Below are 14,004 nucleotides of genomic sequence, written 5' to 3' on the forward strand. Positions count from 1 at the left end.
TGCCAGATATCATCGGAGAGTTTAAACAAACTTGAAAAATTCTATAATTATGTTCAAGCTTCTTTTCCATTGATGCCGGAATCATAGAAATATAATTACTGGAATGGGAAAAGGCCCTCAGACTACACTTATGGGTACACTCAATATGGCCACTGGTCCACCCGTCATGGCACATTGACTTGAATGGGGACACCTGTTCTAGTTATTCTATTTCTATGGACCAATTATGACAGAGCGAGAGAGAGCGCTTACTGCTTGGTTCTCCATACGTGCAAAGATAACATTGAGCATCTGTGTGAGTGTGGCCTTGGCCGTGGTCTGGTTGATGAGGTTCTTGCTGGCCAGGTAGATGTTGTAGCAAGTCCTGACAGCCTGCAGCACTGTGCCCTCGTGGATTTCGATGTGTTGAGAGGTCACCGATGTCAGCAGAGCCTGCAGAGTGACAGCACCCATTGAAATAGAATGGTTTACTCCTATGGGTACACCCTAAATTACTGCTAGTATACCCATTACGGCATCATTGACTTGAATGGGGACACCCATTCTACTCATTCTATTTCTATGGCACCGAACTAACAATCACTACCGCTCACAGTTAACAAGATAGGCTTTTTATGACCAAACACAAAACATTATAACAACATGAGAATGTCAATTTTCAATCATTCCTATCATTAACAAATCAATTATGGTTGCCTCCTGTCTCTGAAAATCATGATTTTGATGCTATTGCTTAGTGGGCAGTAATATTGAACAGTAAAAAACAATAACTGAGGATTACGTCCGCTATGTATCTGTCAAATGTTAGATCGACCAGTTTGGCACAACCTTGAAAGGAAGGGCCTGAACACACCATTGATGTGTGTTATCTGCTCAGTGGCGAGACGACAGAAAGACAGGCAGACACAGGCCAGTCAGGCCTGACACAYGATTAACACTGAGGGGAGGAGAGGCAGGCTGGGGCTGGTGTGTCTGTCACACACAGTGTGGAGGAAAGGAAGAGAAGAGGGGAGCTCATACCTTTATAATTTGTAGCTGAATACCTTGGTCTGTCTGAGGGCCTTGAAAGCAGCCACATATCGTCTCGATGATTCTATCGATCAACCTCTTACCAGGTGTGGTGTTGTCTGGTGCGTTTCCAGTGAGGTGGCCATAAGCAATGAGTTTCTGGAGAAATAAAAGTCAGGTTAACCCTCAATGGTGCATGTATTGGACAATAATACAGACACATTCTATAGACATATTTTGATCAGTGCCATTTGCCAAAATAAGACATACATCTAATGAAGCTGTTTGTATTTGGGTGTGTATGCATGTGTGCACGTCCATGCGTGTAGTGTACCACTGACCTGTAAACAATCTAAAGATGTGATGACAATGCGAGGACATTTGGACTGGCAGGCTAACTCAAATGGCAGGAAGTACTTGTCTGCTTCAATGATGGTARCCTTGGACTTGACCGGTGGTAGGGTACTGGAATCAGCATTGTTGTCTCCAGGAGGGGGACTGGGGGGTGGGGGGCACACAGTGGCAACTAAATGTTTAAAACATTAGGCCAAACAACATGTCTGAGGAATTCAACCACCTAATATTGGACATTTYTGCCTCAGTGAGCAATGGCAAACTGGTTACAGGGGTAGAGAGGAGGACAGGGGAGGGGTACCAGTGTCTGCTAGGTGGATAATGACACAAACACAATAGCTGCATTCCAATTCTTTACCCTTCTCCAGAAGTGTGCACTTGAACACTCCCTACTGCCAATGCTTAGTTCAATCCAATGCTTTTAAATCCATGAGGGGAGATGTACGAGTGAACACATTTTGGGAGAAAGGTAGAGAATCAGGATGTAGCCAATGTCAGTTACAGTAGCTGGGGGAGCCAGTCTACTGAGTCAATATTTGTATCACACTTCTCGTTTCAGCTCCATCCACCCTCCCTCTCATTTCCTCAAACATTAATTCGGTTGGCAACGAAGCAGATTAGCCAAAACTTTAATTGAGAGGCGTTCATCTCCCCAAAGCGTATTTGTTTTTGTCAATACATGTTAAAAAGTGTATTGTTTTTAACATTGAGTGAGAAGTGATGAAAGCTTTAGACTGCTGTGCTACAGTGTGTGTGGGAGTGTCCCAAATGGCACCATTTTCCCTATGGGCCCTGGTCAAAAYTTGTGTACTATATAGAGGGTAGGGTTTCATTTGGGAATCACATTCTGTCTGGTCAGTGTTCCAGCCTGGGGCCTGGGGGTGGTGACTAGGACATGTGAGAGCTCAGGTGTGACGGGGATGAAACCTCTACACAGAAGCCAACAGGAGATGTGCGGGTCACTGAGCTGCACTGAACTTCAGGCCTGTCTGGCTTACCAACCAACAACATATTCAGAAAGGAAGATTGTTGTTCTCAGGAGCCAAGAGAAGGAGACACATCAAAACAACCCATTATTTACTACAGACGACATTTCAAACATACACGCTTGCATGCACACACACACACACACACACTACATCTCAAAGTAAACCTACCTCAGCTTCTCTGTTTCTTCTTTAATTTCCTCTGAAAACAGAAAGAGAGAAACAATTAACCAAATACCTTTGATATTGGCCCTGCATGGCCTGTATAATGCTGTACATCAACAGCCAATGTTATATGGCATTAGTAGAGGGTTTCATTACATGAAGGCATGGGCACTTTGTCAAATTAGCCCATGTCCTCCACGACTATACATTCCTGCCCTTGACCTTCATAGAAGATCCTGCCAAATTAAATACTCCATACAGATATTGATGTCCGCTGGCAATACAATTACAGTTGAGATGCTCTGTGAACAGGACAGAAAACATCCAATACCGTAATATAATTTCTCTTCATAGGAGCTACTGTCCATTTTATGATTACTTCATGAGTCATGATGAGATCATCACCAATGGCCTCATTATCAGTGACATCATCACCCCTGGCCTCTACCAACCAGGGTTGTATTCATTAGTGCACACAGTAGCAAAACATTTAGCAAAAATTAAAAAAGAAAACAAGAGTTTCTTATTGGACAAATTCAGGTAGGTCCATCCCTGTTCTGGTTGGTTTTCTTGTGTTTGGTGTCTAGCGAATGCTATCTAGACCTGTATATTGGAGATCACTCTGGGCCAGATAAATAATAAGAGCAACACTGTGGGACCAGATACAGAGATAACCTCCCCTCCATCATCATCATCATCATTTACAATACAATGGAACGGGAGGCACTGACCACTCAACAGTGTACCAGACACAATCAATACAGAATGAAGATGAACTAAATAACAAACCAAAGTGTTTGGTGGAATTCAGAAGAAACAAATGCACCCCATGACTTGTCAACCCGAAACGCAATCAGTAAACAATCTGAGAAAGTATTTTTTTAATCAATATTTTTCCACCAAAATATACACCACATTTTACCCTAAAAACCATTCACTCCAAGTTAAGAGGCAGCAGATCATCRAGACGTTTAATGCAGCTAATTAAACATTCGGGTATCGGTGGAGCAGGAGCCAGTGAAGGAGAGGTTGGGGTCATGGTCATCATCCACCTGGTTTCATCTTCGATGGCAGTATACTTCTAAGCAATGGCGCATGTTTGGCTGGCTGCTTACATAGCAGACAGTGAAGTTGTGTGCATAAAATATGCAAGTCTATGTACGTGTCATACTGATTCATTAGTGAGCAAATAGTCTTCAGTCTTGACAAACTGGCTTTTCTGTTCTGGAATTACTTTCATAGCACAACTGAAAGTTTACCCTATGTATAGAAGTCCATATTATAAGATTAACTCATTTGGTAAGATACTGTCTAACAAACAACCTACACATTCTCTCCATTCCCCTTTAGATTTCTTCCTTAAACAAAACACAAGAAACCATCTGATACATCTAGTGTTGTACAAGTGTGTTCCAGATGTTTACCATGCTTAGAAGCAGATGCAACCATAGATATTGAATTATTAGAACCGGTCCCACCCATTGCAGACCCATTGAATTGAATAGATACGGCCGCTCTATTAATTATGTTTCTAAGACAAAATATAAATATAAAACGCAACATGTAAAGTGTTGGTCCCATATTTCATGAGCTGAAATAAAATATCCCCGACATTTTACATAAGCACAAAAAGCTTACTTCTCTAAAAGGTTCTGCACAAATTTGTTTACATCCCTGTTAGTGAGCATTTCTCCTTTGACAAGATTTTAATGTATTTTATTGAACCTTGATTTAAGATAATCCATCCACCTGACAGGTGTGACATATCAAGAAGCTGATTAAACAGCATGGTCATTACACAGGTGCATCTTGTGCTGGGGAAAATAAAAGGCCACGCTGGCATGCTGACTGCAGGAATGTCCACCAGAGTTGTTGCCAGAGAATTGAATGTTCATTTCTACACCATAAACTGCCTCCAAAGTAATTTTAGAGAATTTGGCAGTACGTCCAACCAGCCACACAATCGCAGTCCACGTGTAACCATGCCAGCCAAGGTACTGCACATTCGGCTTCTCACCTGAGACCAGCCAACCGGACAGCTGATGAAACTGTTGGTTTGCACAACTGAATAATTTCTGCACAAACTGTCTGAAACCGTCTCAGGGAAGCTCATCTGCATGATCATTGTCCTCAACAGGGTCTTGACCTAACTGCAGTTCAGTGTGGTAACCGACTTTAATGGGCAAATGCTCACCTTTGATGGCCACTGACACATTGGAGAAGTTTGCTCTTCAAAGATGAATCCCAGGTTCAAATGTACCGGAAGGATGACAGACAGTCTGTATGGCGTCTTGTGGGCGAGCGGTTTGCTGATCCTGAGGCCCATTGTCGTGCCATTCATCCGCTGTAATCACCTCATGTTTTAGCATGATAATGCACAACCCCATATCGCAAGGATCTGTATACAATTCCTGTAAGCTGAAAATGTCCCAGTTCTTCCATGGCCTGCATAATCACCAGACATGTCACCCACTGAGTATGTTTCGGATTCTCTGAATTGGCCTGTACGACAGCGTGTTCCAGTTCCCGCCAATATCCTGCAACTTTGCACAGCCATTGAAAAGGAGTGGGACAACATTCGAAAGGCCACAATCAACAGCCTGTTCAACTGTATGCTAAGGAAGCAAATGATGGTCACACCAGATATCGACTGGTTTTCTGATCCCCACCCCTACCTTTTTTTAAGGTATCTGTGACAAACGGATGCATATCTGTATTCCCAGTCATGTGAAATCCATAGATTAGGGCCTAATGAATTCATTTAAATTAAATGATTTCCTTATATGAACTGTAACTCAGTAAAATCTTTGAAATTGTTGCATGGTGCATTTATATTTTTGTTCAGTGTATATGCAATTGCATTTTCGTTATTGTTGTCAACGGCTGGCAAGCATAAACCTCCTGGCACGGGATGTTTTTCAGCACTACCACAGACTGACTTCAAGGAATTATGGATCAGAGCTTTCTGTGGACAGTTCACTACTTGGGACATTTTTGGGATCATAGCCTATTATTACTATTACTATTACTATTACTATTACGGCTAGAGACCAAAACCGTTGACACAATTAGTGGGTTAGTGGTGCACCCACAAACGCACACAAGTATAGTGCAATACTTTTGACCAGGGCCCATAAGGCTCTGGGTACAAGTAGTGTACTTTATAGGGAATATGGTGCCATTTGGGATACATACCTTATCTAGTTTTGTTTAGCAAACTCTTGTCCCATTGCCACAGTCCCACCCACAGTACCCTTCTTGAGCCACATCATTCACTGTAATGTTGTTGTCTGTCTCCACAGGGTATTCTCAGTGAATAATTGCATCAATTGCTAATGTTAATACTGAATTAAAATAATGTAATATATTTTTACCATGTTTCCTCTCCCCAAAGAATTACATCATAATCTATACAATCTTTGCATCTGTGTGAATCTGCCTATTTATAAACATTGAATCTGCCAATGTAAACACTGTCAACATTATTAAAGCAATGATGGCAGCATACAAATAGGCTTGCGCTGATCAAAATTTAAAACGAATAATTTAGTATGGATTCGTAACTAAACATGCCGTCTATGGAAGGCACAGGGTAATTARGGGATACTGGTGTGGTCACAATGGAGTGGACCACCCCTCTAACACCTGCGCCCTCTCCCAGGCTACACCCCAGACGACAACAAGAATACATATCCTAACAAACTAGATAACTGGTATTGATCATGCTAGATTTTGTTTTCGGCCCAGTATTTGAATCGAATCTCGATTCTGCAGCGATTTAAAAGCAATACTTGTTTTGAACGTTACTACAATGAACGAATTGCAACGATGTACCCAAGCACTTCATGTATCGAACCGATAGTCATTGGTGCAGTAGCACAATGTGTGTAGCCTATGACAAATGATGATGACACCCCAAACTTACACATTGCCACAATATAACTCACCTAGTGCCACCTCACAGGCTTTGCGCAACTGGGAATGGTGAGCTTTTTTCACCTCCTTATCGGCTAAAATCTTCTCCAGTGCTCGGTTTAAAAACATGTTTCTCGTTTTACTCTCATACATGATGTGATGGAACTGTATTCAAAGCTGCTGTCCCGTGGACAGAATAGTGTTGTTGTATTCTTATTTTTTTAGAGAGGGTAACATTGGAGCACTAAGAAGAAACATAAAAATATCCTTTATTCCAGAAAGGAAATCACACCGATTTCTGTTAGCAACCTGTCAGCGCCATGTTGAAAGGAAGTAACGTCATTCCGTCACTTACGTCAGCAATGAAATCTTGTTTCTGCCGGTTGGGGGAGAGAATTACTCCAATGCCATTACTTTACATTGGGTCATTCCACATAGATATATCACAGAGGGTTAGTTATAAAAAATCTTTGTCTATATGCTGCTGACTGAGGCAAATCCCCCGACGCTGGCTATACGGTTTTGGAAACATTTGGAACTTAACTTTCATATGAGCAAGACATTTATAAACAGTAAAACAGAGCTTCTGGATTGTAATTCAAATGGAGCCAGCAGTGGTCCATACCTTCAGTTGAGAACCCCTTGGGTTCAAGAGCTAGGGACATCAAAAACTTTTGCACCACTGTGGATCACCAATGTCCAGTTTGATCAATGTTCCAACATTAAGTTTCACTGTATTATATCCAGAAAAACAACATATTACACATTTACACACTGTCCAAAGACAACTGCCTTGAAAACCCATACAGTTTAAACCATCTCCTATCAAATACAATATAACTCCCATTAAATAGGAGCTTAAAGGAATAATTCACCCAAATGCAGTGCTTGACTTGGACTGAAATATGTGCCTGTACTAGTTTCGGGTGGCAGTACTGTTTATATTTAGGTGGAGGAGCTCCACAATACTTTTGATCTAATATTCTACAAGGGGAACAGGAACTCAAGCAGTGGAAAATTTGAGGTGCCGGTGAGCTCCTGCCCAAGTCAAGCACTGCCCAAATTACAAAATGCGTTCCTCACTTTTGGCAGCAGTTAGAGCTGTGGATCAGTTTGACTAGGATTCTACCAACTTTGCTTAACTCTTCAGGCAACATATAGTTTGATTGGTAGAATATATTTATGTTCTGATTTTTTGGTCAACATTTCAGTTGTTTGTAAAAGTTGTGAGAAAATAAGTTGTGGTTACTAAAATAGGCTGTATCATTTGATTGATAGAAGATATTTCTGTTCTGATTTCAATTTTGAATAGGATAAAAGTAGACTAAGACTTCTGGACGCTCGAAGTTTCTGTATAATTTGTTGGAAAAGTTGTCAAAAATAACTGATTTGTGTCATAAGTTACATTGTTGGCCTCCTGAGTGGCACAGCGGTCTGCATCGCAGTGCTAAATGCGTCACTACAGACCTGGGTTCGTTCCCGTGCTGTATCACAACCGGCCATGATCGGAGTCCCATAGGGAGGTGCACAATTGGCTCAGCGTTGTCCGGGTTAGTGGAGGGTTTGGCCCGCGGGGCTTTACTTGGCTCATTGTGCTCTAGGGACTCCTTGTGGCGGGCCGAGCGCCTGCAGGTTGATCTTGGTTGTCAGTTTAACGGTGTTTCCTCCGACACATTGGTGCGGCTGGTTTCCGAGTTAAGCGGGTGGGTGTTTAAGAAGCGGGGTTTGGCGGGTCATGTTTCGGAGGACGCATGACTCGACCTTCGCCTTCCGAGCCCGTCGGAGAGTTGCAGCGATGAGACAAGATCGAAATTAGGGAGAAAAAGGAATGGTAAAAATAAAAGTTACTTTGTTTACAGTGAATATAATGTTAGAAGTCATGGAAGTTAACAGTTGAAGCTTTAGAATGTTGAATAAATCCCATTAAAGTGAATAGAGATGGACAAAGAGACAAAAAGTAATAGTTTAAAAAGTATACATGTTATCAAAAGGTTGTATACAACAACTCAATCCTGACCAGTCTGCACTTTAAGTGTGAATGATGTTTCTAGCTTAAACAGTGTACAAAAAATAGAGTTCTAAAGAATAATAGTACTTTTTTACAATATTTAAATTGTGACTACATTTGCAAGTCCCATTAAAAATGTATCATTCATCATTACATGCTTACCTGTCAGGGTCAATGGAAGAAGACAGCCCACAGTCCCAGACAGTGTGTGGATCCCAAATGGTACCGTATATCCTACCTATATACTGCACTACTTTTGAGGGTCCACAGGTCAAAAAGTAGTGCATTGTGTAGGGATTAGGTTACCATTTGGGACTCAGCCCATGACCAGCTTCAATCATGACAAAATGCTATCTTTATTACCTGCTCCAACAAGCTCGTCATTAACTATCTCCCAGGCTTTTTGTTGCATCAGTCAAAAATCACATTTCAATACACAGGATTTGTTTATTTTTCACATTTTTATTGACAGAGATCAAGTATCCAAGGCATTTGTAAACATTGTGTCCGCAAACAATTTACATTTTTCTTCCTATGATGATGTTGACCATATAATTGAGGCATTAACTTGTCATTAAACACTAATTTGAATTGAAATAAATACAATACTGACAAAGAAGATACAACTACAATCTACCTGAAATAGTCTTTATCGTAGAATCCAGGTCAAGTCCTCGTTTTATGCCACATACAATGACAGCACTACACAAGGAGGTAAGAGAGAGCTCCTCGCTCCAGAGGAACAGTAGGTTTGAGGGGGAGTATCACAAGATTACCGGAATTCTGCAGCAAACATCCTGGTACTGTAGGTACAGGTTGAAAAGGTCTATTGATGGCAGCAAGTAAACAAAAAGTCCTAGAGTTAAATTCTTCAGCCAGTCAGTCATATCATTTAGTGTCATTACTTGAAGTCAAGAGCATTTCAGAATCTCCAAATAAAAATATAGCATAAAAGGTGAAATAAACACTGACGTATTAATCCATCTCAACTGTAATCAATGAGTAGGAAAAGTAGGCACTGAGAAACATAACATTGGATTAAATAACACTAAAGTCAGCATCCTTGATTCAAAATGTAGCTAGAAATATAATACATTTGCCCCTAAATGTGCACTACATACACTGCATTTCATGTGAAATAATATGTAATGTTTGACTAAGAATTGTGATTTCTATCCTTTAGTGTATTTTTCCACTGAGTACTGAAAATTATTACACCAATTAGCCTATGTCTGTCACTACTATTGGCAGATACATGGTCATCTAGAATAACATTGCAATGTCAGTTTAATCATTTAATAATCACTTAATCATTCAGTTTATTATAAAGAGCTATGGTAACTTTCCATATTAAATCGGCAACATCTTATATACTGAACAAAAATACAAAACGCAACATGTAAATTGTTGGTCCCATGTTTCATGGGCTGAAATAAGATCACAAAAATGTTCCATATGCACAAAAAGCTTCTCAAATGTTGTGCACAAATTTGTTAACATCCCTGTTAGTGAGCATTTCTCCTTTGCCAAAATAACCCATCCACCTTACAGATGTGGCATATCAAGAAGCATGATCATTACACAGGTGCACCCTGTGCTGGGGACAATAAAAGACCAACCGGCCTAACAAGTTAAAGGAGCGTGCAATTGACATGCTGACTGCAGGAATGTCCACCAGAGCTGTTGCCAGAGAATTGAATGTTCATTTCTCTACCATAAAATGCCTCCAACGTCATTTTAGAGAATTTGGCAGTACTTCCGACCGGCCTCACAACCACAGATCACGTGTAACCACGCCAGCCCAAGACCTCCACATCCGGCTTCTTCACCTGCGGAATCGTCTGAGACCAGCCATCCGGGCAGCTGATGAAACCAAGGAGTATTTGTGTCTGTAATAAAGCCCTTTCATGGGGAAAAACTCATTCTGATTAGCTGGGCCTGGCTCCCCAGTGGGTGGGCCTATTCCCTCCCAGGCCCACCCATGGCTGTGCCCCTGCCCAGTCATGTTAAATCCATAGATTAGGGCATAATTAATTTAATTAAGTTGACCGATTTTCTTATGTGAACTGTAACTCAGTAAAATCGTTGAAATTGTTGCATGTAATTAAATTTTTACTTTAGTTTATTTAGTCAATATTTTCTTAACTCCATTTCTTGAACTGCATTGTTGGTTAAGTAAGTAAGTAAGTAAGTATGTGACTAAATCTGATTTTCATTTGTTGCGTTTATATTTTAGTTCAGTACAATATCCCAAAGGCAACACAAACCAGAGCTTTTAATGCTATTAACTCTAACCCAACTGCCACATTGTATCATGTAAGTGCTCTCCCAACTGCCCAAACTCAACATAGGTACATAGAAAAGCATAATTTAACTTCCAACATTAAAGTGTTAGATTGAACTGAAAATTAAGATTATTCCACCAAATAATTGCCTAGTTATTTTACTTTGGAAAACACTAAAGTTTAATTTGTCTTTCTACAATATTGCTTACCACATCTGACCAGCAGGTATCCTCAAACACCCTGCAAAACTAACAGCAATATGTACTTGAATATATTGCATGTTCCACCCACAAGCTACCTGAATGTTTCAACAATCTTGTTGCCCTCCAGCTCATGGGCCTTCTGTATCAAGTCTTAAAGTAGGAGTGGTGATCTAGGATCAGGTCCGGAGCTTTGTCTAAAACAAGTTCTTAGACTGGTAAGCAAAATACACCTTTGTTCTGTAAAGCCCATGGTACATGAAGCAAAATTGGGGAGTCATAATGAGTGTACTAAGCTGGTGTCCCAAATGGCACCCTATTCCCCATGTAGTGCACTACTTTTGACCAGAGACATATGAGTACTTGTCAAATGTATTGCACTATATAGGTATTAGGGAACCATTTGGGATGCAAGCCAACTGTCTGAACTACAACTACGGCAAGGGAAGTATTTGTGGGCCTGTCTATGAGTTTGCCACAGAATACAGAAGAAGAGGTTCCAATTCCAAATGTTCCAAAAATATCCTTTCCAAGTCAACCAGTCATCATTACAAGCAGGTCTGGGGCATTACTGAATGACATTTGCACATTGTATGGGAAGGGAAGGCAACACTGTGTGCCTTTAATACTGCTTGCCATTGTATAATAGGGCAAAAAGACCTTGCATAGTACAGGATTTAGTTGTGCTAGCCGGCCAAGCTTCTTAGCTCAATCACCTCATTCTGCTGAGGTCTTAGAATTAACAATAAAACTGAGCAATGAAGGATATTATTCATGTCATTTTCACATAGCACCATCCCATAATACCATCATTACAATCATACTTGCAATTTTCTAAAGAAATGATATGCAGGGATAATACTCATTCACTTCCATGATGAAAACAAAAAAGCACAAACATACTAGGCAGAGGGAAGAGGAGATTAGCTAAGTCGAGGTATCCATCCCAGTGTCTTCCTGTATACGTGTTGACCAACCGCTGACTGTTTGAGTGACGTCCAGTGCCTGTGTGTGTGTGTGCACACTATAATACTATACAAGTGAGAACCAGAATGAGAAAGGTACACATTGAAGACTGATGCTAGCAGGGAGGGCTGGAAACAACACCCAGCCCTCAGATACGGGCAGACACCTGTTCCAGAGAGCGAGTGGGAGGGCGAGGGGCCGGCGGGGTTATTGCTTTCAAGCTCTTCAGGCTGTTTCCCGGGCAGCTCTGGCTGCTGAGGCCCCTGTTGAGGATGGGGATGATGGGAGGTTCGTTGCGTGGTATATTTACGGGACAGGAGCGGGTGCGGGCGTGCCCCTTGTGACCCCCGGCGTGGCAGATGAGGTCGCTGACCGTGTCCATGGGCGAGAGGTGTTTCAGCCAGCGCTCCAGACGCTCTTCCTTGTACTTGATGGAGTACCAGGTGAGGAAGATGAAGATGAAGCCAATGAACTTGAGGCTGGCAGCCAGGCCGAAGTAGACGAAGCGGAAGGACGTGACATCGTACTCCCAGCAGGAGCCGTGGATGCCACAGTCCTGCTGCCACAGCATACAGGTTGTGTCGATCACGGCCCCAAAGTAGATGGGAGTAGGGATATAGGCTGGGGAGAGAGGAGAGGAACAGTTAGAACACAGCAGAAGTAAGATTGGTATAGGGATGTAGGCTGAGGGGAACATCTTTCAGAGCAGGAAGCCAAACACATATTCCCATTTCTAAAACCTAATATCTTCAGCCTAATTACAGTAGGTTTTCAACTTGATCTTCAGATATTTAATATCAGCAATTAGGGCTGTTAAGAGATTTAAAAAAATGTAGCTAGTTAATCGCAGGGGTTTCTGTATTTATTTTAGAAATTGTTCAAATTTGATCCTATTTAAAAGAGGTTCAATTTAAAACTCATTCCATTGGGTTGTAGGTGTAATATATTTTGATTATAGGGTTAGGAAACACAAAATAAACTCAGCCTGGTCTGATAAAAGGTCAAATATCATACAGCTCGGGCTRCAGAGTGGCGCAGTGGTTTAAGGCACTGCATCACAGTGCTAGAGGCATCACTACAGACCCTGGTTTGATCCTGGGCTGTATCACAACCGGCCGTGATCGGAAGTCCCATATGGTGGCGCACAATTGGCCCAGTGTCGTCCGGATTAGGGGAGGGTTTGGCCGGGGTAGGCCATCATTGTAAATAATATGTTCTTAACTGACTTGCCTAGTAAAATAAAAGGTAAAAAAATWAATGAACAAATATTAGATCTAGCCTTGGTTACTTTCTATCCATGTCCAACATGAACTCGTCACAAGCGGCTACTACACTAGAATTGGGATCATTTGCTTTCATCTTTTGAACTGAGATCTACAACAAAAACCGTAGCTAAATGGAATGGAAGTTAATTTCTGATTAAAATCATCGTGTTAAATCTAGAGGCATTAAGCCATGGCATTGTAAACATTCTTGTTCGATTAGCATAACTAATGTTAACATAACTGGCTAGCTACTTCTGCGCAAATTACATTTTTGCTGTTATCTTAACACCTGGTGTTTATGGTAAAACTGTCTACGTTTTCCTTTCACTTTGTTGCTCAAAGAGTGCAGAGTGGATGGTTTAAGCATACAAGAGACACCACTCCAGTGTTTACCCTACATTCATTTAACAGCAGTGGCCCACCATTCCAAAATGAAAGGCGTGAAAAAAAACTAAAAGTTAACTAATTAACATGTTAACTTTGACAGCCCTATCACCAATACATGTCTCAAAATGCAGAGAATTWAAAAAAAAACATTTTCTGTTCCTCTTAGTAATGCTCTCTGACAGGAAATGGGAGCCTGTCTTCCCAAATTACATTTCCCTTTCATTACTCCTCATGGAGGAGACAGTCAGATCACACTTAACTCAAAAAAAATTTACTCTCAGAATGGCACATTACTGTATTTCACTGGTTAGCCTAGCTGCATCCCTCACCAAGGGTCCTGAGGAGAACAAACTGCATCCCAAGTGCAAAGGGTCTCTCCTGCTCTTCTACTGACCTAGAGGAGAGAAAGAAGGGATGAAACAGTCAAGAGAAGAGTGCTCACACTACAACTACTACTTCACACAA

The 14,004-nt window shown here is 41.3% G+C and overlaps 2 protein-coding genes across 5 annotated transcripts in view; both read right to left on the bottom strand.

Moving 5' to 3' along the window:
- The window catches only part of LOC111979630 (brefeldin A-inhibited guanine nucleotide-exchange protein 1), a 29,601-nt gene extending 22,836 nt beyond the window's left edge, over positions 1–6,765 (bottom strand). The window contains exons 1-5 of the mRNA XM_024010225.2: positions 6,461–6,765; positions 2,520–2,550; positions 1,350–1,506; positions 1,021–1,167; positions 253–432 (exon numbers count right to left, since the gene is read on the bottom strand). Coding sequence (XP_023865993.1) covers positions 253–432; positions 1,021–1,167; positions 1,350–1,506; positions 2,520–2,550; positions 6,461–6,581 — 636 coding nt within the window. The 5' untranslated portion in view covers positions 6,582–6,765. The remainder of the gene's footprint in view (positions 1–252; positions 433–1,020; positions 1,168–1,349; positions 1,507–2,519; positions 2,551–6,460) is intronic.
- Positions 6,766–9,070: 2,305 nt separating this feature from the next.
- Positions 9,071–14,004, bottom strand: part of LOC111979455 (solute carrier organic anion transporter family member 5A1) — a 32,275-nt gene continuing 27,341 nt past the window's right edge. For all 4 annotated transcript variants that reach the window (XM_024010007.3, XM_024010006.3, XM_024010008.3 and 1 more), the window contains 2 exons: positions 13,869–13,933; positions 9,071–12,508 (listed from right to left, as the gene is read on the bottom strand). In XM_024010007.3, the coding sequence (XP_023865775.1) occupies positions 12,036–12,508; positions 13,869–13,933 (538 nt within the window). In that variant the 3' untranslated portion in view covers positions 9,071–12,035. The remainder of the gene's footprint in view (positions 12,509–13,868; positions 13,934–14,004) is intronic.

This window comes from Salvelinus sp. IW2-2015, linkage group LG19 (genome assembly GCF_002910315.2).
Source record: "Salvelinus sp. IW2-2015 linkage group LG19, ASM291031v2, whole genome shotgun sequence".
NCBI classification, from domain to species: Eukaryota; Metazoa; Chordata; class Actinopteri; order Salmoniformes; family Salmonidae; genus Salvelinus; species Salvelinus sp. IW2-2015.